The following is a 26935-nucleotide window of genomic DNA, read 5'->3' as shown; positions in this document are numbered from 1 at the left end:
TTTAAAGTTGCAGTCATTTCTATATACCATTATTATAGTAATTGAAATCCCCATACACAAAGATGAAAGTAATTAGTGGGATAATGGATGATTGACAATTGACACTTGTCAAGAACCAATTATTAGTTTGTAAAGCAATCAATTCCTTTTTTTTTGACAAGTGAATTTATGATTTCAATGTAATTAAATAACATTGAGATTAAGTTTACAATATTATAAAAAAAAATAACGGTCGGTTAAATTTCTATTATTTCATTTTTGAGGAAACACAGAGATGTATACCTCAAAAAATTATTTATATAATTAGACATTAGTGACTAGGCAAATAGTTAAAATAATCTTAAAATAATACATAGAAGTGAGATGGATGTGAGAAGTCGACGAAGGAACACAATTTGTATTGCGAAATACTAAGACTTGTTAAAGTAAAAAATGCCTACAACTACTCACCGACAAAACGTGCATAACAAAAGTATGTATTTTTTCAGAGATAAGCCCCTCGAAGCACGAACCCTTCGTGTTTAGAAATATGTTATTTGAACACGTCAAAAAACTAAGGAGAATTAAGGGAATGGGTTTCTTCTTATCTTAATTAATGAATCCTTGTCAACTTTACATCTACTGATATGCCCCTTCTTTTTCAAATTGAACTACCTTCATTTTTGTATTTACACCAGACACATATGGACCAATCAGCTAGATATGGGATTAAAAGACTTATCTAACTGACTTGTATACATTTTAAAATAGTTTTAAAGTTTTTAAACCAATGCCGATACCAATGGCTCATGAAACTACGTTGATTTCCTGTTCACATCAATTTATATTTAGATATCATTAGATGAAATACACACATGTCAATTGTTGGAATAACATAAGAAAGATGTTTTAAATGCAAACTGCCAAAGAATATATATATTTTTTCAATTACAGCTTATATATGATTAATATTATCTAACCCTTAAAATGTGAATTTCTCTATAGAACCAAATAGAATTATATCTCCAGGGATGTCGATTATAAAAATTAATTAATAGATATAAAAAAAAGACGATGTGGTATGATTGCCAATAAGACAAATCTCCACAAGACTACACCAGACCATGGCTAACGCTGGGTATCATTTATTTTAAGGCAAGCCTAAATATATCAAGATAATTTGTTTAGTCTTTTAATATTTGCAATTTAATTATGTGACGTCAGTACTTAGTAATTACAAACGATCAATTCTAATGCGCCTAATTATCTTCCCAGATGATAATGTACCATAAACCTCTATTTAAACTGGCTGTTTACTTATTGTAAACATACATTAGCAAGATAAGACCTGGCGGTTGTCTTTTTGCATCTGTTCATGGTATCTTTATGCAAACGAAAGAGACGTAAGAAACTCTCGTAATATGCAACTATTACCCGCTTCGTAAATAGTTATCAAAGGTACCAGGATTATAATTTAGTACGCCATACGCGCGTTTCGTCTACATAAGACTCACCAATGACGCTCATATCAAAATATTTATAAAGCCAAATAAGAACAAAGTTAAGGAGCATTGAGGATCTAAAATTCCTAAAAAAAAAGGTTAAAAAAAACCAAAACTATAAAAAGCCAAATAAGAAAACAAAACAAATAATTTAAGATCTGATTCGTATTTCTTTTTTTAAATTACCATAAAGTGCTCTGTCAATAACACCATGTAATGAACTCCTTCATGAGATAATCTTCCACAATGTACATATATACATATATTAATGAACTACATGTTGAAGCCAATGTCAAAACCATGTTGAAGCCTATGACAAAACCATGTTGAAGGTTGTGACAAAACCATGTTGAAGGTTGTGACAAAGCCATGTTGAAGGTTGTGACAAAACCATGTTAAAGGTTGTGACAAAACCATGTTGAAGGTTGTGACAAAACCATGTTGAAGGTTGTGACAAAACCATGTTAAAGGTTGTGACAAAACCATGTTAAAGCCTATGACAAAACCATGTTCCAACAAACAGACAAAAAGGAAATCTTCAAAACATTGCACAAAAAATATAATTTGGTGTAAACGAACCCAACTTTATAGTGAATTAGAGGAGTCAACAGTTTCTGCTGTACTGGGAATATATTTTTCGTCATGTTACTTTTTCAAAAATCTGTCAAAGGGGTATTATCTTTGGAGGTGATCTCGATAATGATTTTTTGTCTGTTTGTTTTTCCTATGTTAGCTATGGCGTTGTCAGTTTATTTTCGATTTGTATTTTTGAATGTCTCTCTGGTCTCTTTCGCCCCTCTTTTTTTTTATTTAATAGGGTCTAAATAAAATTACTCACGAAATATATTCTGAGTATATACATTGTAAATTGTTCATTGGTCAATATAAAAATAGGAAGATGTACTATAATTTTAACAGGTCAAATGTCTCTTTTTGCATTAATGATGCCGATGATATTTACATTACCTTCTGGTATTACCAGTTGTTTGTGATGTTGTTGATGAATTGAAATTGTTGAACAAGTCGTAAATAGTGCTATATCATTCAGAATTAAATGTAAAAAGACGATTTTACACGAATACTTTCACCAACAACTTTTAATCAACTAACAATGAGGAACTGTCCCAAACACATATATAGTACTGATGCATGTCAACATAGTCATGCACACCAATCATTAAGCATTATTCAATTGATCAAGTGAAAAGGTAAATATAGATTTTTGTACACAAATGCATTCATCTATAGAATCTTGATTAAATGTTTGATCTGATAAAGTAAGTCTGGCATCAGAATCAACAACTTTAATTGACGATTGAACACTGTCATCACAGAGCGATGTTATAAGTGACGCTTTATTAACGTTAGTTTGAAGTGATAATAGTCGATATGAATTATTTGTTTCTGTCAACCAAGCTATTGTATCATCGGCTTGTTCTACACAGTCAGTTGCAAGTCCATCTATATCACATGGTAAATGACTCTCCTCAATTGGTATGATGCCCTTATTCTTCAGAATAAATCGTAGACAGTGTTCTCGTTTTAGTTCATGATCTTGATTAGGGTTAGAATAATTAAATGACCTCACAAACGATGGACAGATAAATCTCAGATTGCTATGTTTTGTAAACAAAAATCTCAATGCTCTCTTTTGTAATTCTGGAAAGATTGATTTATTGTCGTTGTCTAAATTATCATTGAGGTCTGAAAGAACATGGCCTAACTCTACATGTTGATTTGTACGTGGATAAAATAAAACATCAAGTCCTTTGAAGAAAAAGTTACTCGGGTTTCTTGCACTGTCAGTTTCAACCACCACAATAAAATTCATAGAACACAGTTCTCTTCTCTCTAAACTGTGACGTTTACATTCACATTTCCATCCTGTCCATAATTTATCATATAGATCAACAGAAATAAACACACATTTCGTAAAGTCTCGTAGAATATAATAAGACATTGGAATGACAAGGTGTTGTTCATTGATTTTAAAAGCAATTTGTAATGCTGTACGAGACTTCCGGTTCCTCTTATACGGATTGCCACCATTATGAAGTAGATATCGTAACAAACATTCATGCTTATATTTGATAGATAGGTGAAGCATTGAATCTCCTCCATGTGTTACTTGTTCTATATCTTCTCTGTTTTTCATCATATTTTTTGTTGTTAATAATAACTCAAATTCTGTAATTGATTTTGCTTCTTCTGCCTTAAAAGGATGAGGATCTTCGACAAATTCGGCATCTTTAACATCGCCTATTAAATGAAAAAAAAAAACCCGACAGATTTATATTTACAGAAACGCCAATTAACAAAATACTGTAAACTGATTCTGCATTTTGTTTGTATTTTTATGCCTACATAGTTGTTCTTAATCAAAATAAGTATATATTATAGGTACTAAAATGCATAAATAAAGTGAAATTTCATTTTTGTTCAGTGTGACCGTACTATATACTTACATATCCAAGGTCCAATGTGTAAATTTAAAACGGTAATGATGTGATTTCGATTTTGAACTGGGCATTTTAACGGTACTTCAGACCAGTTGCACATAGATAAAAAAATGTGTGATTTTTCCAATTTGTACACTCTGTTTGTGTGTTGTTTGTCAGTGTAAATATTGTTAGGTTTGCATTTATATTCTCATAGCTTAGAAAAAAGTAAATATGTCGTTAAGAAGTACTTCCAGTTATGTGTTTATTGTACTATCATATCTGATAAAATATTTTGTTGGTTAATTAATAAAGGCAACAGTAGTATACAGCTGTTCAAAATTGATAAATCGATTGAGAGAAAACAAATCCGGGTTACAAGCTAATACTGAGGTAAACACATCAACTATAAGAGGAAAGTAACGGAATAAAAAAACACAGAAGTGCAACAAAATACAAACAACAATGCAACATTCATAAGATGAACTATTAGATAATATCGAATTAAAATTTCTTTCATATTCAATTGACCCTTTCATCTTTAAGAAAATAATAAATCCTTACGATTTAGTTCTTCTGTGACTTTTGAGGTTAACACTTTCAATGTTTCGTAGGCAAACTGTAATCTTCCGTCAATAATGCAATCAACGTGTATATGATCACATATCAGGTTTACTTTGGAAAACCAATCTTTAAAATAAATAAAGGCAACAGTAGTATACTGTTGTTAAATAGTCATAAAGCGGTTGTGCGAAAACAAATTCGGGTCAGAAACCAAAACCGAGAACAACAGATCAACTATAAGAGGAAAAAAAAACATATTTGGTTAAAATAGGACAAAGATTGTAAACATGCTTAATTTGATCAACTTTTGTTTATTTGAATCACGACAAATATCACGAAAATTTACGTCAGACCTACATACGTTTCAAAATGTATGAAAAACAGAAATTTAATAACAACAAAAACTGTTTTGATGAATGACTTATTTTACATGAAATTTATTTAAAATTTTTGTTTGTACTCGACTAAGGAATCTTCAAAACAAATGTTAGTTTATATCATCCAATACATGTAACTTCGTTTCTAAATATGTTTAAACAGATTGGTATGTGGAATTGAGTGTGTGAAATTGGTAATTTTGATACAAAAGAATCAATAACTTTTAAAAGACTAAAAAATATGAAATGATTTGTTTAAGCCTTTATAAAAATTGCTACAAATGCTTATATTAAATGACAAGACTATACTTAGTTATTATATCTCTTACATTTATTCGGCGGATCTCTCTGACGCCACTTTGATATATGGTGTTGACTTTGTGTTGATGTCATAAACAAGGCTCGATCGCAGAAAGATACGAAATTATCTGAAATGAATTGAAATTTCCAGTGGAAAAAAAAAAGAACACAACTTGGTCATTTGAAAAGGGAACTAATCATAACAACCTGAAAAAGTTGTATATTAAATAAAAATAAAAATGAAAAGACCGCATAGAGCATCAAAGTTAATCTAGTTGAAAAATTTGCAAAATAAAGCCGTGAAAAAAAATCCATACAGTTTAGATCAGTTCTAATATTTTTTAAGTTTGCCATTTACTGTTCCAAACATTCCTACTATTTTCTTAAAGCAGAGGACAGTTATACCCATGTACAGATAGTGACACTATTCCTTTGACCTGAGCTACATTAAATTTACTTGCCTGCATTATCTTCCCTTTCCTGAAAAAAATCTCTATACTTTACACGTTTTAAGTATGATTGCTATTTTAAGGGTCACATAATACAATTTTCTTAAAATGTTGTTTTCCATATTATTCAATATCATTATGATTATATAGCATGACTGCCGATTTTCTGATTACCGTCGTGCAGAACCCTGGTATTCTATGATCAACATCCAGTTATCTGTTTTTGATCTGGTCCTTCAGCAATTTAAGCGTTTAAAATTACTTAAAATCAACAATACCAGTCTTATTATCTGTACTCCAGACGCGTTTCGTCTTCATTAAATTCATTGGAAGTACTAAATCGAATACCAAGTAAGAGAGTATTTAAAGTCGAAAAGTGAGGAAAATTCCTCCAAATACTACTAAGGAAATCTATACATAGGGTAGGACAAACATTCGTGCTTCATATAATTCAGCATACAATAAACAGTAAACTTACAGAAAGGAATTACCTCCAACCGCTAGTATGTTTCTAGGTGTTAAAATATGTCAAAATGCTTGTAAAAAGGGTGTAATTCTTCACCAAAATAATCTTTATCACGGCAGCCTGTAATTCAGAGGTTGTTGTTTGTTGCTTTTACGTTCATTATGGTTTACATAAATCTGGATTTTTACTCGTTTTGATTTTTTTTAATGGCCTTTTATAATTAGCTATGTTGTATCGGTTTTGCTCATTGTTTAATGCAACACAGTGACCTATATTTTCGACATTATTTGGTCTCTTGTTGAGAGTTGTCTAAGTAGCAATCATATCATAGATTCGTACTGTCATAAAATGGCTCTTTCAATCTTACCTTGACTTGCATTGTTGTCTTGATATCCCGATTTGTTATATCAGAGTAGCTGATACACCCAGATGTTAAAATTGTCTTGATAACACTTTGTCTATCTGATTTGATATCTAAAGCATATTCTATGCATGATAGTCCCTGTTTGCATCAATCAAAAAATGATTTAAAAATGAAATATATTTTGGAACTTGTACTGTAATTGATATAAACTATACGATTTGTTCTTTTCAGTTTTTGTAGTAAAAGGAGTAGGATAACCGAGATATCATGCAAAATTAATGCCTTTAAATTAGTGTTGTCAACGGTTAACCGGTTAACCGGTTAATCGGTCGAACAACCGAATACCGAATACCAAAAACGTTAACCGGTTAACTGGACTTTTTTCAATTTTGACATATTTGATATAAATTTGTATTGAAATCATTAAATAATTAGGTTTTATTTAAAAGTTGTCGTCTTGGTAATTAATTTGACAGATCAATTGTCCAGTAAATTGATTGCTATTGTTAATCCTATACACATAAAATTAATTAGAACTTGTCTCTCGGCTCGGGGCAGGATCTTAAAGAAACATAATTAGTATACATGTTTTTTAACAGCAACTCTAAATCAGTAAGCGATTAAATTTTACGATTTACTTCATTATTTCGTTTCTGATCTAATATTGTTTAAACCTTCACCTAAATGTACAACCTCCGTCGCGCAAGGCTTAGTCTTACTTTAAACGAAATGCTAAATAAAAAATTGTGAAATGCAAACCAATGCGAATGTACTCAATGTATACGTGATAGTACGAGTAACATGCAAAAAAAAGTAAAGAAACGGTGAACTATAGTTGTGAATTTCTGTGTCATTTTGATCTTTTGTGGAGAATTGTCTCATTGGCAATCATCTTCTTTTTTATAATTAATCATTTCAATTGAAATTTTCCACATCATTTTCGGAGTCAACAAGTGAAAACGAAAGAATAATCAGTTTCAGACATATTCAATTCTACGAGATCAAGAAGGTTTTTCTATTTTTCAATCTGAAGTTGTTACAAACGTTATAGTTGATTATTAAAAGTCAAACTTCGCCAGGAATCCTCACAAACAAGCCTTATAACAAAGAGGACAAACTTCAATTCTAAAAGCGTAAATTTATGACTTGGATAAAAGGTTGTCAAATTGACACTCATACCATATGTTATATCTATGTGTAGGGTACTATTGATAAGGCTTTCAAGCACCAACTTAAATTACCGGTTAACCGGTTAATCGGTTGAACGATTATCCGAGTAACCGGTTAGGCAAAAGTGTACGATTTGACAACTCTACTTTAAGTTTAAATATTCGGCTTTGACCGTTTCTGGTGTATATACACTCAGAAAGCGCTTCAGACGAATGGAATTTATACAGCGCTGGGTCAATATTCTGCTAGTGAATTATCAGTCCCTTTTGGTATCATCAGCTCAGTAGTACTAGTTATTTCTTCAGTACTGACATTATTAGTATAAAACCTTCTCAAAATTGTTCGTTAACCAATTTTAAAATTATAGAAACTAAAGTTTCATATCCCTCAGGCAGAATTGAACTTAAATATATTAAGGCGCTTTTTGGGTTATACCATTTCAACCCTTAATGTTATTATATATTCTTGGTTTTTAAATATTCCGCATTGAGCGTTCCTGATGAAAATAAATACAGAAAAACGCTTCGGACGCATCACAGTTATAATGTGTTATTTTAATGATTTTCAATAAATGACAAGCAAAAGAACAAACAGCAAATATAACACACAATTAAAGTCTGTAAAAGAAAAGCACTCTGACATACAGTAATAAAGATAACAAAAGGCGATGTACAAAATTTGCACCAGTATTATACCATGTATACCGCATCTAAGAATGCTTAGCGTGCTCAGATTGCAGATATAAAATAATGTCGTCAGGCACTCAAATATCAGTTGTTGCAATTCATATCTGATTTTTTTTAAAATAAAAATTGAAAGCACTTTCGTCTTCTTCAGAATAGAGTTCAACTGATCAAACAGGTTTTCATTCATTGTCGAATATCCTCAAACAAGAGTCAGTAAAAAAAAACAAGGACGTTATCTGAAACATTGTAAATCCATAGTGTTTATAATTGAATACTTTCCGACAAGATTTTTTAATATTATTTTGATATTTACCTCATGATTACGAATATTTCCATCACAACCTACTTCAAATAAAAGATTCAATAATTCACAATTATTCCGTTCAACAGCTAAAAACAAAACCGTGTTTCCCTTGAAAATAAAAAAATAACATTAATACGTCAAAAAATGTGTATACGGATTATTTTAAAAGTCAATAATAAAATTGTCGGTATACTAATATGTAAAGCCTCAAATGGATGTTATCCAAATATAAATAAATAATTTGTTCAAAACGGATAAACATATTTCATTATATGTATTAATCAAAGATACATACTAAATGTTTCTTCCACACGTTTTCTATGCATATGATGTTTCGCAATTTTGAAAGGTTTTCTGTGACACAAGTATCTTAAAAAAATCAATTAAAGTTATCTTGGAACATTAAGTATTTTTCGCTCAGAGGTAAATTTCACTGGAAACAATCTGACGACGGATGCCGTATACGGTGCAGGAAATGCTTACCCTTCCGGAGCACCTGATTTCACTCCCGGTTTTTAGTGGAGTTCGTGTTGTTTCTTATTTATTATTTATAACTTTTGATGTAAATGTCTTTTGGTTTTGTGAGTCCTTGCTTACTCCTTGGTTTTGATTGTTATTGTCTATTAAGGGGGCTCCAGGGTATAAATCAAATTTTTTTCCTAATATAGGATTTCGTTATATTTTTTTATAAATGAACTTTATCATATACTTTAAAGAAAAATGAAATAAAAAAATGGGGTCACCGTTCATTTAAGCTCACAATTTACCGCCGGAGGAAGCATACATTTTTGTTCATGTCTTTTTTTTTTCTGTTGAGCTAATAGGAGAAATAGAGGTAATATCGAAATAAAAAAATAAAATAATTACAAAAATCGCTTAAATTTTACAATTATTTAGTTTATGTACAGCTTATTTGAAAACAATAATAAAAAATATAGGTCACCGATGAGTTAAAAAAGATATTTCAAATTTAATGCCAAAAAAATGGCATTTTTCCACCAAAGGGAGATAGTTTGGAGCTTTTTTCAATGATATAAACATTTTAAAAAGTCATCTGAGGCCAAACCGAATCGTTTTTTGGGTTGATTTTTGTACCATATCATAAAGTAATAACTAATAGTGTAATAAATAAAATTTGAAATGAAAAAATAAAGGTTTAATTTTTTACTGAAATTTTTGTACCCACGAGCCACCTTAAATATTTCTATACAGAAATATTTGCAATTTTCTAAGCTGTTTTTATGTTTCGTATACAAAATATATCACTCATAGAATTTCTCCATTGAATACAAATTTGATGCCACATGACATTAATAAATAACCAAAACAAAATGATGAGGGATAAAAACGCATTCCTAAAAGAAAAGCAAACAAAATAAAACAAAACAAAACAAATACTCGCGAATCCTGCATGTTGACATTGGCTCCACCTTTTATCATTAGTTTCATTGTAGCACATCCTTTTCGTTTTGCTGCTTTGAAGAAGACAGGAATTCCCTATAAGACATGCTTATTAATAAATGATCGTTTTCAGTAGTTTGAGCTTTAGATTTTGCTATTTGATAAGGAATTTTCCGTTATGAATTTTCTTAGTAGTTCCGTATTTTTGTGACTTTTGTGATTTTACTGTTTTTTTTATACCTTCGTATATTAATAACATTATGAAAATATTATGATACACTGTGATTAATAATAGTTTTGTATATGAAAATAATTATTTATTTGATGGCACTATTATTATATTACCTCGTAGAATATATATTACACTTGCAAGCTCGTGCAATTACACATCTGCTCCGGACAACAAACAACAACATTGAAGCCATAATTATAATTAAAAAGTACTGTCATTCATTAGCGTCCTTCATAAAGATGGTATTTTTCCAAATTAATTTGTAAATATAAAACGTACCAACTTGAAGATGGCTCTTATTGATAAAAGAACTTCGGTCGTCTTTAACTTCGTACTTTATTTGGTCTTTTAAACATTTTTTAATTCGATCGTCACTGATGAGTCTTTTGACGTTACGCACAGTATTGGTGAACCCTACTAGTTCCGCGTTTTTTCTTCCTAATTTGAGCATGTCTTAAAATGTCAATAAATGAAAACTGGTATGATATGTAATGTCTAAAAGACTATAGTTTTATAGTAGTAATATCTTTGAAATAATAAAATTATAACATAAAATTAAATCAAATAACCCTAAAGGGAGAAAAACCGTCAAAAAATATGAGCGTAACTTGTAACATGGAAATCGATTTTTTTTTAGTAATTTGAATCAGAAAATCTTATTTTTGCACGCAAATTAGCGGGAAATGCCATGCGAAAGTTTAGCACAATTCGCTATGACGTTATCCGACGTTTTGGGCATTTTTTTCAAATATGCGAGTTAGAAGATGCATTGAAATGTTCAAAAGATGATGAAACAAGACATATGAAATAGGGAAAAAAATTACAATGGATTCTACGGTAAGAATTTTATAGAATGCAATAATATATAAACGAAAAAAAAAATATATATATTCTTAATGTGCTTTTAATACCGTTTACAAATAGTACAAAAATATGGTTTGGAAGTGGAATTTTCTAATCGAATTTTAACTTTTTGCTTGTCTAGTCCTTTTTGTTACCGTGTGCTAAATGCACAAATTATGTACGTTTTCGTAAAGAAGTTGTACATTCGAACGTAAATATAAATCAATTGTGTATCTTATTCTTTAATTTATGTATTGTTTTCGTAATGTGTTTTTAAAAGTCTTTCTCATATAAAAGGAATTTTGAATAAATAATGAAAGACAAAAAAATAATAAGAAAATAGAAATGTCTAGTCTGATTTGCTACCGTGCAATCTTGTAACGTTTTTTCGTGATTTTCAATGTAACGTTTATTTTGTCATTTTAATTTTTTATGCATAAACTACGTTCTTGTAGGCCAAAACAAATTTAACTACCACTGAAAGAATAAGATTAAATAAAGAAAGAAAGGAAAAAAGAAGAAGATAACAAAAAGCGGGATGCTACATAAAAAAACCGTTACAAAAAAAATAAATTATTAAAGACTAAAGCACTAAGTGAAACAAAGAGCGCAATTAAACAAATACTTTATAATGAAAGAAGAAAACAGCAAAACCTGCAAAAAGATAACAAGAAGGAGAACAGAAAGAATTACATGAATAATTACAGAAAAAGAATACGTGCTGATTTAACAAGTACACCAAAGAGTGATGAGGGAATCCCATTTTCTAACAGAATGGATAAAGCGAGGTAAAAAAAATGAAAATAAAATAGAATGACATAAAACAAATTATTAACAAATAAACAATTAAATATTCAAAATCTTAAGACTCATTCTTTTACACGTGTACTGTGGGACTTAGACATCTATTACCGCATTTATTTGAATTGGGATTTATGAAATAAAAATAACTACATGTACCAAATAAATGGATGAAATCTATCTTAAACCAAACCCGAACATTAAAGGGATCTGACAGTATGCCATTTCTTGAAATAAAAAAATCAATAAAAATAAAGGAACTTTAAATAGTTTTTTGCATAAAAAAATAATATATCGAAGCTAGAAGCATTCACTAGTCTAAATACACATGAATGTGTATTAAGACAAGGGAAGAAATAGCTCCCCTTTTCATGGGAACAGTTTTGTTATCAATAGACACAAGGATTCGTTTTTGCAGGTTATATATAAGGATCGATAATCCTGATCACATACAAACCGAGCATTCCTTTTTTGTAACATATTTAAGCGGAAGTCAAACTTACGACAGCGGTACAGGCTACATCAATTTAAATCAGAACCCCCCCCCCCCCAAAATGCATTTTATAATTATAAATACAAAAATGCTTCGTAAATGTCTCGTAAAAATCATCATGGGTTTATTCAAATGATATGACCTGTCTTCTTTTTTTTCAGGTCAATCAAAAAATTGAAACAAGCACTTCCAATAACTCCAAATAAACGAGCGGCTGTACTTTCTGCATACGTTGACTGTAATCTTTAAAAAAAATCATGATTCGTTTGAAGAAAACTTAGAAAAAATGGCGATTCGTAATATACAAGATGTAATTACGTCGGTAAAACACAAAAGAAATGGAGAAGCTAAAGCTGCATTAAATATTCTAATTTCGTCTGTTAGCGGTGAAAATATATCCGATACAAAGAGAGCAACGAAAAGTTTGGCAAATATATTAGGCGTAAATAGTAGAACTTTACAGAAAGGGAAAAAAATAGAACCAAAGTCTTGCATTCAGAACACTCGTCATTTCTTTACACGACTCTGAAAACCAGATCCGATGTCTTGACAAAACGAACCAAAAGAATTGTTCATGATTTCTGGCTTCAATCAAATGTCAGCAGACCAACAAATAACAAAAATGACACCAAACGAGTAAAATTAGCCCCAATGTATATTCCTCTCATTCGTGTTATATTTTAGAAAAAAACACAGACCGAAGTATTTCTTCAGTTCAAGAATTAATATCCTAATGAAAAGATGGGACAAAGGGCCTTTGAAAAATGCAAGCCGTATTTTGCAAGAGCAGCACAGTTTAAGGACAAAGTTACATGCTGTTGTCGACAGCATGTTGAGATGAGGTCGCTTTTTTAAATCATGTATACATTTCGTAAAAGATTACTGTCCAGGGAAGGAAGCAGTGAGGTAAAATTGTATGAATCTTTGAGTGAGCTTTTAGATGATACTTTATGTAAATACACATCAACATAAGATATCGTGCTTAGATAGGCTGTGCTCTGAATGTGGCGTCTGTAAATTTTCAATGTTGCCAGGAGAATTAGATGAAAGTGACGTCCAAATTTCTTGGGAACGATACGAATACAAAAATGTTAAAGTTAAAGGTGATAAAATGATAAGGAAATTTGTTCTTGTGAGAAAAAGTTCTTCCCCTGCTTAAATGTTTCAATACTTAAAAAACTTTTAGAGACATTTCCTGCACTTCAATTCCGTGCATACTGGCAATCTAAGCAAATGAAATCATTGGTTGAAAATCTTCATTTTGTGACAGTTCACGATTTTTCTGAGAATTATAAGTGTACTGAACAGAATGAAATTCAATCCTCTTATTTTCAGAAATTAGAGGTTTCACTACATCTTACAATATTACATAGACATTCAGTTCTCGAATATGACGGAAAAGATAGCACCGCGGAAGAACCAAATATTGTCATTAAACAGTTTTTTGTGATAAGCCCAGACCAAAAACATGATCATCATTATACACATTGTGTGCAAAACTTGGTCTTGGAATATTTGAAATCTATTAACTGTGAAATATCGGTAATGCATGAGTTTACTGACGGGTGTAGCTCACAATATAAAAGTCGACATTGTATGGGAGATGCAAGTAATTCCTGCTCCGATTTTGGATATGCAAAGATTCTTCGAAACTATTTCGAAACATCAATACTGTGCGCATAGTCTTTGCAGACGAAACGTGCGTCTGGCGCAAAAAAACAAAAGTTCAATCATGGTATCTATGATAAGTTTGAACTGAAATGTCGGTTCCATTTGACTCTTATTGTTATTTCTGTTGTTTCTTGTTTACTTAGTTTTTGTTTTGTTTTTCAGACTTAAGTTGTGGTCTTCAAACTTTTCTACCTGTATCTGTGTGGGAGTTTTACTTCTTTGCACTTATAAAGAAATGAATGATTATTAATATTCTAAAGGTTTGCATGTCTGTAAATGTAGAATATTTATATGAACGTTCACGTATTAATTAGGCAGAAAGCTATTTTACTGGCAGGCATGCGATTTACCTCTCTTGTTTAACAGTAGAATTGATTTTTTTTAAAACTTGCAAACTACATTGTACCTTTTCATTAGTCATATTAACATCAGCGCCATATTTAAGTAAAAGCGTTATTGCATCAGTGTGTTCCATTAATACTGCCATTTCTAAAACAGGATTTCCCTGTAGAAAAAGAGAGGAAAATGGTTCGAAATATAAAAAGAAAATGAGCAGATACAAATATAACTCAAATGTATATATTTTAGTGATACTACTCATGCTAATTTCAGGAGTAGTAATGAACAGGAAATCAATAAGAAGTAGGCAAAGTTAATTAAAGAAATATTTGCAAGCTGTATTAAACTCAAATACTTAGTAAAAAAAATTACATCAAATGGTCCAAAAGTTCAATTTTGCTAAATTAATGTGCTTCATGTACTATTTACCAATTTCTTTCTTTTCTGCACAGAAAATATTTTTTTTTTATAAAGTATATTTTCAAATACCGTACTTCCCAATAATGAGTAATTGTGTTTATTTTTTCCTATTAAGTCAGATAAAGAAGGCTTCCAGCTTTTTATTATGAATTACATACGTTTTTCTCATAAACAAATGTTGCAGAGAACAAACTAACAAAATATACAAACTTATAACTGCAGGTGTGAATTACATACATATCTACATTGGCTAGAGTTATAAAGGGAGTGTTGAGATCTCACATGTTTACCCCGACGCATTTTTTCGCCTATCCCAAGTCAGAAGTCTCCAACCATTGTTTGTTTTTTTAAATTTTAGTTCCTTTATATGTTTTGGAGTTTAAGTATTACGTCTATTTTCATTGAATTTATTTAGGTGCCAGCTGAGGACGACCTCCGGGTGCCGAATTTTCTCGCTGCGTTGATTACCCATTGATGGCCTTCGACTGTTATCTGTTCTATGGTCGGTTGTTGTCTGTTTGACATATTCCCCATTTCCATTCTCAATTATGTGTATAGATTAATACTAAAAAGTTCTAACCTGGAGGAACGTTCTTAATAAATATACACAGTTTTTCAAATATGATTAATTGTATGAAGATAATAATTGTTTAAACTTATAAATGTTAACATTTTCATGCAAAAAGGGGAAGCAGACTTACATGTGTCCGCATCAGATCACAGTATAGTGATATTCGTCACCGATATTCAATTAACCACAGTCACACTCTTAACATAACTATAGATTTTACGTTTTTAGAGATTACCTCTTTGTCTGGAATATTCACGTCGGCACCGAGATCTAACAAAATTTCCAAACATTTCAGTTGTTTGAACATCATTGCTACATGAAGCAAATTATTTCCCTGAAAAAGTTTATTATTCTAAATTAAATAATCAATAGATCTGAACAGTTATCAACATTCTTTGAGAATTTATGCATCATCTGATTCATTACTATGAATATTTTTTTCTTATCATTTGAAAATTTTTCAGAAATATAAGTTCTTTTAATTTCGAATATATATATATCAAACCTTATTGAGTGACTCCCAATAGAATGTCATACCACCAGACAACAACATCACGTCCGGTTTCACAGGGAAGTAGTATACAACGTTAACACACTCAAAAACATTATTCGATAAACATAACCGATATAAATAATAATATACTCTAAATCGTAATGCTACGTAGATGTACTATTAGAGCTTTCTTACAAATTGACGAAAGGTACGTATGCTTGACGAATCATACGTAAGACTCTTTTTCGGGATCCTTTATTTTGACACATTTGAATAATAGCCGTGGAACTTCGGACAATTATCGTGCATGCAACGACACTTATTAAATTGAATTTTTCTTGAGATGTATTTAGGATTTCGGGACGTACGAAAGGTTAGTGTATGATTATTGATAGCAACAGGTCGGAGGAGAAAACACTAACGAAATATTCAAAATATAGAGTAGTCAATCGAAAAAAATGCCCCTAGAAGTCTAAAAACCGGCCTCCCAACTCTTCAATATTACCATGTTGCACTGTTTAACCTAAGAAAATATGAAAGCAAATACATTTTCTTCTTCCCTAACAGATACACAAATACTTCCTTGATTCAAAATTTGCAACGCTGAAAATAATAAAATGAAAATGAAGAAAAAAAGATGATCTTCATACTATGCCATATACTGGTGCTCGTTTCATAACTTTTTAATCATTGCCTCTACCCTGGTAATATTCATTGCCCCCCCCCCCCCCATGTATGATACACCGGAGCATTGGAACGGTTATTTTAGCGTATAACTGCGTTTTGCATAAGTCCTGAACATTCATGAAATATTAGCCACTGGACGATAAGTGACAACTTCGCGTCTATCTTCCAAACATGTGTACTGTTAAATCGTCATTAAAAAATCCACAATATATATGGTGCAAAATTGTAGATTTATTTTCCTTATATACAAAGTCTTTTTTCCAGATTTATTCAACATTACTTTTTAAAAACATTGTAGCATCATTTTTTAGCAAATCTCAATATTCCACTTTGACAATTTGATGAAAGTGTACTGTAACAAATAAAATTAAATGTGAATCTTGTCGTTTTTAAACTAACGTACTTCAATAATGTCATTGAAATGTTAATCGTGAAACTCGTGCTTAAAAAATTCCCGCGGAAATGTGTGTACTCGTGGTTTACGTAAGTAACGTATACAGGACGTAGGTTTATTTGACACTATTTTTTCTCTGTTTGATTATACTAAAATCGTGTATTATTTGCGATATTATTTCTTTTTTTTTTACTTGATTTAGAAAAGAATGATGTTTTACTAAAACAAAGACTCTTTTAATTGTCATTGTACACATGAAATACGTGCTCCCTTTACGTTCGTTCGTACCTTTCGTCAATTTGTAAGAAAGCTCTAATAAGGATATGAGGTGCATGCAAGACAACTTGAAAGTAAGATTTTTTACTTATTTGCAAATTTGAAGTTAACATTGCTTGAAATAGAATTGGTATGTACTAAACATCGCTATTACTTTTTTTGTATTAAGTTATGCTGACATTTTTGATTGACATGAAATAAAGTTTTGATTTGATAATTTGAAGATCGCGTAATTATATTTTTGAACTTTTCAAAGATTACAGATAATATCAAAATGTGAAATTCACTACCCAAACATACTCAACGAATAATAAACTAAATATACGAAATAAGATTACTTCTTTGTCTTTGATATCAATGTCAGCTCCTGATTCTACGAGAATTTGCATTAGGTCCAGTTGATCTGATGTCATTGCTTCTTCTAAACACGACGTTCCCTTAAATAAAATATAATAATGATACAACTTCCTATATCCAGCTAAATGATGATTTATCAGTGACTGTTTTGTAGCACCTGAGATAAACCACGGATTAAAGAAGATTATTTCTGCTATGTATTAATGTGTTTATGTCATGTTTGTCGACTTTTGTTGTTATGAATTCGCTGCCCTTCTTTGAATTCGAATTTTATTCTCAGTATGGTACGTTAGATGCCTTCTTGTGAACTAGCCAAGTTGTATTACAACAACAAAGATACATTAAAAACAAATCGAATCCATCTCTTAGTTACGTAAGACATTTAATAGATTGCTATTGCTCTATCTTCAAAGATTGATATTAAAATGTATAACTCAACTTAAGAAAATATAAAATTTGAAATATTAGTATAAACCTAAAAAGAATTGATTTGTAGATTTATTTCAAAATGAATTATTGAATCTTTGAAATAATAAAAATTATGTAAACATGTACAGGTTGCAGGTTTAAACATAATGATTTACTTGCTTCAAACTTGGTTAGGTACACACTGTACAGTTAACCTGTATATAAAGGTCTTCATCGGGACAAGAGAAAACTGGTCTTAGAAGTGACCTTGAAATTGAGGCTCAAAATCCATAGGTTCATGTATTACTACAGAGGAACCAGAAGAAAATGACATGACAAAACTGGATTTTGCTTAATAAAGGCGAGATTTCTATACTAAAGTCAGATGATGTGGTATTTTGAATTCTAATTCATGTTTGACTTTAGTAGACAATTTTAAAATGTCATCAGTACGTATAGTTCCAATTATCGTTCTCGTTACTCACTAGGTTATTTCTAATATTAGGATCAGCGCTGTATTTAAGAAGAAGATTGACCATTTCCTTCTGCTTGGACAGTACAGCTGTGTATAAAAGTGGATCGCCCTTAAAATAAATATAAGTATATATTAGAAAATGTTGTTTGACAAAACTTGAAAAAAAGTAATTTACAAATTGTTCACAAAAATAAATATATATCTAAATATAGTTTCTAGTACATAACTATTTGATTGTATAATTTGTTCTATGTATTACCAGTGAATATTATCCCAGAAATGTACTCTGCAAAAAGATGAACATAGTCAATAGTAAGTGTATTGACTTGAAACATCAACGATATAAGGATGAGGCTTAGAAACGGTGAAATGCGAGGCTCTGCCTGTATAACTTATTGAACAATTAGTTTTGCTTATTGTTGAAGGCTGTAATGTGCTTTATCTTTTTTAGGCGGACAGTTGTATTATTGGCAATCATAAATAACACATCCCTGTTTTTTTTTTTGTTGTTTTTAGATACACGATTTAAAAACAGGAATAAAAGTAAAAGGAAAACATTCAAACTGGAACTAATTTCAAATTTATTTTTAAAACTAAACAATTATGATCAAAATCTACCTTGCTATTTCTACAATCCACATCTGCATCAGCTTCCTTTATCATTATTTCCACTATATCTTTTCTGTTAGACTGGACTGCAGTATATATGATCGGATCCCACTAAAAGAATATTTTTACCAAAAAGGATAAACACATCTTAAAAGAAAGCTATTAAAGGAAAAAATACGTACGCGGTACCACACAGCTCCTTCAGTATTTTATCATTTGTATATATATAGCCGCTTATTTAGTTTCACTGCTGTCGGAGTGAAAATATATTACATGGCATGTTGTGTGTGGTAGCTTTCAAGCGGGCGAGATATGTTAGTATTGTGTTATTGATCGTTTAAAAATCGTTTTTGTTTTTGTTTAGTTTTGCCTTTTCAATAAAATAAAATAATATAATTTATCGTTGTGTCCGTGTGTCTTGCTACAAAATGCATGTCAACTAAATTTTGCACCGAAATCTTGCCACTAATGAGCAAGATATAAACTTCTAAAATACATAAAAGGTGCATCAATCGCTATAAATTGCCATTCCATAAACGACTGGCTATAGCTACTGCTAAAGACTTTATATCAATAACTTTGCGTTATTATGAAGATAAAACCAGAAAAGCGTGTTGGACTCATTAACTTTATAAGTGTTTTTATTTTTGTTTTCAAGCAAGTTTAGCAGGTGAATTGTTATATACAGTACAAACTTGTTTCGAACCTGTTTGTTTCTGTGGTTGACCTCTGCTCCGTGTTCAATAAGCAATCTCACAACATCGTACTGTTCATAAAATAGTGCTGTATACAATATAGGGTCTCCCTGCCAATAAATATAAACCATTTAGTTTATCTAGTTGTGAAGAGTCATTGGTTCAATATCTGGTAATCTTCATATTAAGTGTGTTTTCATTTTTTCTGTCTATTGTAGTTAATTTGTCATTCAGTAAATTTGTAATAGTGACTATAGCAATTAGTTTTCAAAGTCTTGTATGCTATAAAAATACTTTCAAGGTTGTGTTTAGTATTCTATTTGTATCTTTTGGTCGATCTTAGTTTGTTTTTGGTAATTTTACTGTCAATTTGTTTTCCACTTATGAGTTTTTACAATTTTCATACAATATTGGTTCTCCCTGTCAATAAATAAAAAAAGTTAATGTTATTTCACTGATTTTGGTTGTACTGGGAAGTAAACTGCTGGGAACCCGTTTTCACAATGTCTGTTTTTTCACAAGCATAGTTTTCTTCACCAAAACCCATCGTCTTGAACATGCATAAAGTATTTGACACTGGACGTTAACCTACAATCAGTCTTCCAAACACTGGAAGTTACAGAATATACAAAAAATTGTTAAAAGATACTTTTTTCTTGATCACTATCTGTGTCGAAATATTAAAATTTAACCTTTTTACAAGTTATGATCTTATACATGATGCATTTGTAGATAACGCCATTCTCCTTTAATTTAACAGCAATATCCGAAATGCACAAATTTTCTTGTTTTATACAATTTGAAATTGATACCGGTACCTTGTTGTCTCTGAAATTTAGATCCTCCTCTCCGGACTTGATCAAATCATTTATTACTCGAATGGAATACGATGATCCTTCTTTTATGGCTTTACAAAGAGCGCTATCCTCCTTCAAACATAATAAAAATCATTTGTTAAAACTATCTTATAGTTAAGTTATTCGAAAGGCATTATCCCTTCTGTTTAAATGCAGATGTTAATTTGAATTTCTACGAGTGATGAAACTTATATATTTAAAAAAAAATATATATATATATATATCGTGCAGTCTAAAAAGTATTTTTTTTAATGACAATGAATTAAAAAAAATAATTATGTGAAAGGAAAGTCTGTTGCCTGATAAATGGTTATATTATCTGCCTTGAAAACAACTCTACCTATAAATTTGATTTTTGTACACGAACTATTATCAATTCCCCTTTTATTTGTTTCCCTGAGAAGTAAAAGTTTGAAAGTTGATAGAACAATATGTTAATAAAAAAAACGTTTGAAACGAACCTATATAGATATAGGAAGATGTGGTATGAGTGCCAATGAGATAACTCTCCATCCAAGTCACAACGTCTAAAAGTAAACCATTATAGGTCAAGGTACGGTGTTCAACACGGAGCCTTTGCTCACACCGAACAGCAAGCTATAAAGGGCCCCAAAAATTTACTAATGTAAAATCATTCAAACTGGAAAACCAACGGTCTAATCTACAAAAATGTATATATAAAAATAAATGAGAAACGAGAAACACTCATGAACCACATAAACAAACAACTACTGAACATAAGATTTCTGACTTAGGACAGGTGCAAACAATTGCAGCGAGATTAAACGTTTTGATGGTACAAAACCTTCTAACTTATTTGAAACAATAGTGTAACATCACAACATAGAAAGACACACTATAAAATTTCAAAAGGCCTTCTTACCCGATTAGCTGTGTCTAAAATATACTGCTTTATGCATTCTAAACGTTGAAGCCGTTCAATCTTTCCGTCGAATTGGACTGTCTGAAATTTATTTCGATATCAGTATTGCAGACAAAGCATGTTAAGTAAAATGTAATAAAACAAACATCACAATTATGCAAGACATTACTATATCGAAAAGTTTAAAATGTCAATTTAATAACATATTTCTCTAAATCACGGCACGTGACACACCAGTTGTTATACACGTGCATTGTATTCGTAATGAATGATTAAACCCATCAACGAATGAGACATGTCACTGAGATTGTTCTTGCCATGCACAACATGACAGGTGCCACTAGAAGAGCAGGATTAGTTTCCTCTTCCGGAGCACATGCAATCACCCTTAATTTTATTGCAGAGTTCGTGTTGCTTAGTCTTTCATTATTTTTATGTAGTGTTTTGTGGACTTGTAAGTCTTATGTCGTCTTTCCATGTTTACAATAACGTTGTATATTTCACTTCGACTTACAAGTGTTGAACTCCACCTTGGTACCTTCCGCCTGTTTTCAACAATATAATGTTGTCCTTCTTTGATCAGTCGAAAGCTAACCTCAATGTATGACTTAAAACAAAATTGTTCTGTGTAAAAAAAAATGCGGCGGAATAACACGTTGAAACAGTTTAAAACACGATATTGATTCCTTTAAAAAGTGTACGTCTTCCAAAACAACGCGCTATGACAATCTACTTAGTAAAACAGAATACCTTTCTCGGTTTTTCATCTTGGTTGTCAATGTTTGAACTTTCTATTGTAGATGGGTCATTACTCGTCCTCAAATTTGGTGTTGACTCATCGAAAAGCTATAAAAGTTACGATATTAAATACTGTATATTTAGGAAACAACAAATGAAAAAGACTTCAAGAGATATATTTTTAATTAATTCTTTTTAGTAATTACTCGAAACCCATACTCTATTAAGGTAGATTCATGGTATACCGCCATCTTGGATTGTACAATCACAGTACAAAATCAGTCTAGTTATTTTCCCAAATCAGCAAATTTGGAAACAGATTTGCAATTTAATGGTTAGACTGTTTACTTATATAAAGAAATCTTGCTAATTTATTGTATTATTCAAAATATTTTAACAAATATCAACCTTTTTGGTTTTTAAAATCATTTTTTTCAAATGAGTCATTTAAGGGGAGATAACTCTTTTAGCACAAAATTCATACTGGGTTAATAGGGAAATTTTTTATTTTTACTTGTGGCAAGAAAACAAGTTCGGTGACACCATGTTTTCTTTTTATTTTCTTAAAACATATTATAAAACCTATCTTCTCACAATTTATTTCAAAATTCTATCTCATAGAATTTTTTTTATGCACTGTTATGTGTTTTTTCATGAACAAACTAACCAAATTTAGGCAATTTTCAACAACTCATAGCTTGAAAAATAGCACGGTGACCCATACTTTTTATTATATTTTTGAAAAAAGCATAGGAAAATCTTCATTTTGTCAAAGTATAAGAAAATTCTGTCTCAAAAAACATTTACTTATGATCTACCTTAAACAATATCATTTTAACACAGATATAAAAAATTATGTTCTTCATACAGCACAGATATCTCTGACGGGACAGTTTGACAAAGATCGTAACGCTAAATTTCTAATTGCAAAACTGAAACAAACGAATTTCCTAAATTTATTACGTATCATACGCAAGAAAGTTGAACCTCGGCATCAAGAGTTGACAATTACGGAGGTCTGAATGTAGTTGGTGGAATACGAAATAATGGCCAAAATGATGGCTTTTGTTAAAGGTAAAGGCTCATGGTATTAGAGAAAAAGAAAAAAAAACTTTTCAAGAACGAATGTCGTTCTTGTCATTATTTATAAGCAAGCGATATCATTTGTCCATTTTTTAGCTGCCATCGTGTTATGTTGTACGGATTATTTGAAATTGTTATTTTGACTATCATTTAACCCTAATGATAACATTATTTTTTGTTATTTTTTTCTAACAATACACAACAGGATTAATAGATTCACACACACACACAAAAAACAACAGACAGTACAACACTGACCTGATAAAAAAAACCATCAACACTGACCCCTCCGAAACATTTATATACATGTACACTAAATTTAAATATCTTACATCTAATGTTGTAGATCCAAAACTTGTATTGTCGTAAAGGGTGCTCACAAACTCGCTGGCCACAGTTGTATCAGGAGTAGTCCAACCTCCACTAGATTTGGTCCAAGGCTGTTTGCTCGTCCCATTCTGTGACAAGATTTCCTTTTTCCCACAAACATTCTGATTATAAAATGAAACCCAGTATGAATTTATGACTAGTAGGAAGGGAGGTGTGACCAGTTTGTTTTGTGTTTCCCCGAAATAAAAAAAAAAATCCCGGACACTATTTGGGTAGATAGTTTTTTAGTAGATTGATAATTCTTTAACATTTTTGATATCAAAAGAAGCACTACATTTATACACATGTAGCAGAATCTCTCCTGAGGCTAATATTTTAAGACTTGGCTAGTTCTTTGAAATGTTTGTTTGACTAAAACCCTTAAAAAGAGGCTGGATATACTTACTTGAACTGCGATTCGGCAACACCTATACACGTGTTGGCAATAACATTTCTCAAAATATATTCCGTAGGGCACACATTGAGCTCTTTTAGAAGCGAAATGTTCATCACATGATGTATAATTGTTAAAAATGAAAGATTATGGACACTAAGTCAGTAAAAATCTGCATAAGTTCCTCTAATAGTTCATACCGTTAGCTTGATATTATTCTTAATAACTATTTTTTAAAACAGCAATAGGTGTCCTTTTTAAAATTTTTGATCTTTCATCTACGCCTGAAAACAGGCCTACACATAAATTAAAGACAAAATTAAGAGAAGATTTCTCGTTAATGATTGTTAATTGAGAGTATTTACAACACAAACAATAAAATAAGAATTTTATAAAGAAAAATTCTTATAGAAAATCAGAAAACATATCATCGCCCGCCAAGACCGGTATACTGTTGTTCTGTAGAAGCAATTTAATAGTGTTGTTTGTTACATTAAGTGCATTTAATTACACATGTATTTAAGATAACACATATTTCCTTAAAACCATCTCGATAGTTTCTTATAGTAGCGTGAACGTTGCGGGAGGTCGTGGTATCGAACACCGTCCTGGTCAAACCAAAGACTTTAAATTTGTTTTTACTGTTTTCCCGCTAAGTACGAAGAGCATAGACTGGTAGACTCGGAGTCAGAATAGTGTGTCAAGGTAGTGTGACACGTCTGCCAACTGTTACCTTGTAAACTAGCACCTCGTCCTCAAAATGCATTTGATTTTTCGTTGGACATTAAACAGCAACCTATCGTTAACATCATTTTCTTTAAAACACAATTGCACAAATAGTTGTTCTCTCTATTCTTATTGAAAAACTACGGGGTTGAACTACGCAGATGTCGTAACACTATGTTTGACAGCGCTATCTTTATAAAAGTACCAACGAGGGAATAACACGGAGCTAAGTTTCTGTAACTTCAACTGCAAACAGATACGATATATAGACAATAATAGTGCATTGACTTGACATATCAACGATATAAGGATGAGGCTTAGAAACGGCGAAATGCGAGGCTCTGCCGATCTATTTCCCCGTTTCGGGTCGAATCCTTATATCGTTGATATGTCAAGTCAGTGAACTATTATTGTCTTTATACTGCAATCTAAAAAAAACCATTTTGAATTGTTTAATGCGTTAAGTTTATTTATTTGATTTAAATATTGGGGGGAAATCCCCTTTAAAAAGGCCTCATATCATGCTCGCGGAGAAGTATACAACACAATGAAATGTACATTTACCTGTTGAAACCCATACTCGATAGTGAACGAAATCGTTTGAGTATGGACTAAAATTTCAACAATAAGCATAAAACATAGGTTGCAAACAAAAATATTAACAAATGAAATAGGTTTTTCCAATAATTGCAAAAGAATCAAGGTTGAGTCGTTCCACGCATCGTTGTATGCACTGGAAACAAAAACAGGTTGAAGAGGTCGTATGAATAATTAAATATTATTTCGGCAACTTCTATTTAAATATTCATGAGGAAAAGTGATATCGGGTCAGTGACTGTATATGACATAGAAATATACAGTCAACGCATTTTGACTGCTCAAATAGAACGAGTGCAGTATAAAAGATAATATTGATAATTTCTATTCTAAAATATCGATATTTTTTAATTCTTGAATCTTGAACTTTTTTTTGAAGTTTTCTCACATATCATTTGAAACATTTATATAGAAATATACTTACCAAAATATTACCCATATGATCTGCAAAATGCAATACACAAAGCGTTACATTTATACAGTTAACATGGTTCACAAAAGATCGATATTTTATCTTCTCCCAAATAAAATCTTTACTATTTTTCATCGCCCATATATAGTCCTTCAAAAAATAAACTTGTATCAAAAAATTATAATGAAAATGTATTATGAGACAAGTACATGTGTTGTCTGTTAAATGTTCAGTAGAAGATACATACATTTAAAGAGAAGAGAAAACGTTTTGAGTAAACCTTTGGATATCATGTGTCAGCTTAAAAGTAAGTGAAACGGAGAACAGTATGACGGTTTGACTGCAACCATGAAATAAGAACATGTAAGTCAGCATAATAAATTTTACTTCAGAAGTTGTCGTCAACCTAATATACCTCGCAAAGCTGTCAAAAGATTCTTGAGCGTGCTAATGGCAAGACACTCTTAACAATTTATGGTCAAGATTACAAGATGTGATTTAATTGGTTTTAGTCTAAAAAGACTGATGAAGATTTGTTGAATGAAAAAAACAAACCAGGGGAACATCGAAATGGAAGAGACGCATGGAGAATCGAAAAGGGAAATCCAGAAGGTACCAAATTCATTTCGTCTCCCATATCTCGTCATCCTATGTCCGAGGAGAGTAACATTACAACAATCTTTAAAATAATATATATCTTAAACACACTTACCTCATGTATGTCGCATAGGTATTAAACGTAGTGGTGATATATTTTGACATATGATACCTATTTTAATTCTTTAATTTTTTTTGACTCATATCTGAACGGAACGTGCGACTTAAAGAATGATATTATCTTCATTTATGTCAAATCCTTTAGCATACCTAGTACTGTATTGATTATTACTGATTTAGATTTAGATTTAGATATTTACTAACAGTTCTAACATCAATGAAGTATTCACTTACAAAACATAAACATTATAATTAAATATCAGTTGCAATATATCGACATTGACCAGTTCAATAATTTTTCTATTATTTCCATGTTTTGCATGAAGAACTATCAAATCATCTGTTTATTGTTTTATTTATCAATTCATTGTTAACCAGTGATTGGTGATAGGTGT

General features: G+C 31.0%; 1 protein-coding gene across 2 annotated transcripts; it reads right to left on the bottom strand.

The window, feature by feature from the left end:
- Window positions 1-2487: 2487 nt before the first annotated feature.
- LOC143063066 (uncharacterized) lies at window positions 2488-26571 on the bottom strand. Of its 2 annotated transcripts, XM_076234993.1 has the most exons (19): window positions 26536-26571; window positions 25836-25855; window positions 23658-23816; window positions 22255-22350; window positions 21505-21585; window positions 20583-20693; window positions 19776-19874; window positions 19079-19180; window positions 18471-18569; window positions 17559-17657; window positions 15606-15704; window positions 14447-14545; window positions 9998-10096; window positions 8609-8707; window positions 6443-6577; window positions 5622-5640; window positions 5190-5288; window positions 4484-4609; window positions 2488-3740 (listed from the first exon to the last, which is right to left on the bottom strand). In XM_076234993.1, exons 2-19 carry the CDS (start codon window positions 25848-25850, stop codon window positions 2659-2661), a joined length of 2718 nt encoding a protein of 905 aa, XP_076091108.1. In that variant the 5' UTR covers window positions 25851-25855; window positions 26536-26571; the 3' UTR covers window positions 2488-2658. The 2 variants fall into 2 exon arrangements, with proteins under 2 accessions (XP_076091108.1, XP_076091109.1); XM_076234994.1 differs by lacking the exons at window positions 2488-3740; window positions 4484-4609; window positions 5190-5288 and having other exon boundaries at window positions 5323-5640.
- Window positions 26572-26935: the final 364 nt, after the last annotated feature.

The sequence above is a fragment of the Mytilus galloprovincialis genome, chromosome 2, assembly GCF_965363235.1.
Source record: "Mytilus galloprovincialis chromosome 2, xbMytGall1.hap1.1, whole genome shotgun sequence".
NCBI classification, from domain to species: domain Eukaryota; kingdom Metazoa; phylum Mollusca; class Bivalvia; order Mytilida; family Mytilidae; genus Mytilus; species Mytilus galloprovincialis.
Note: the sequence above shows the minus strand (reverse complement) of the source record. Positions and strands in the feature narration are given on the sequence as shown.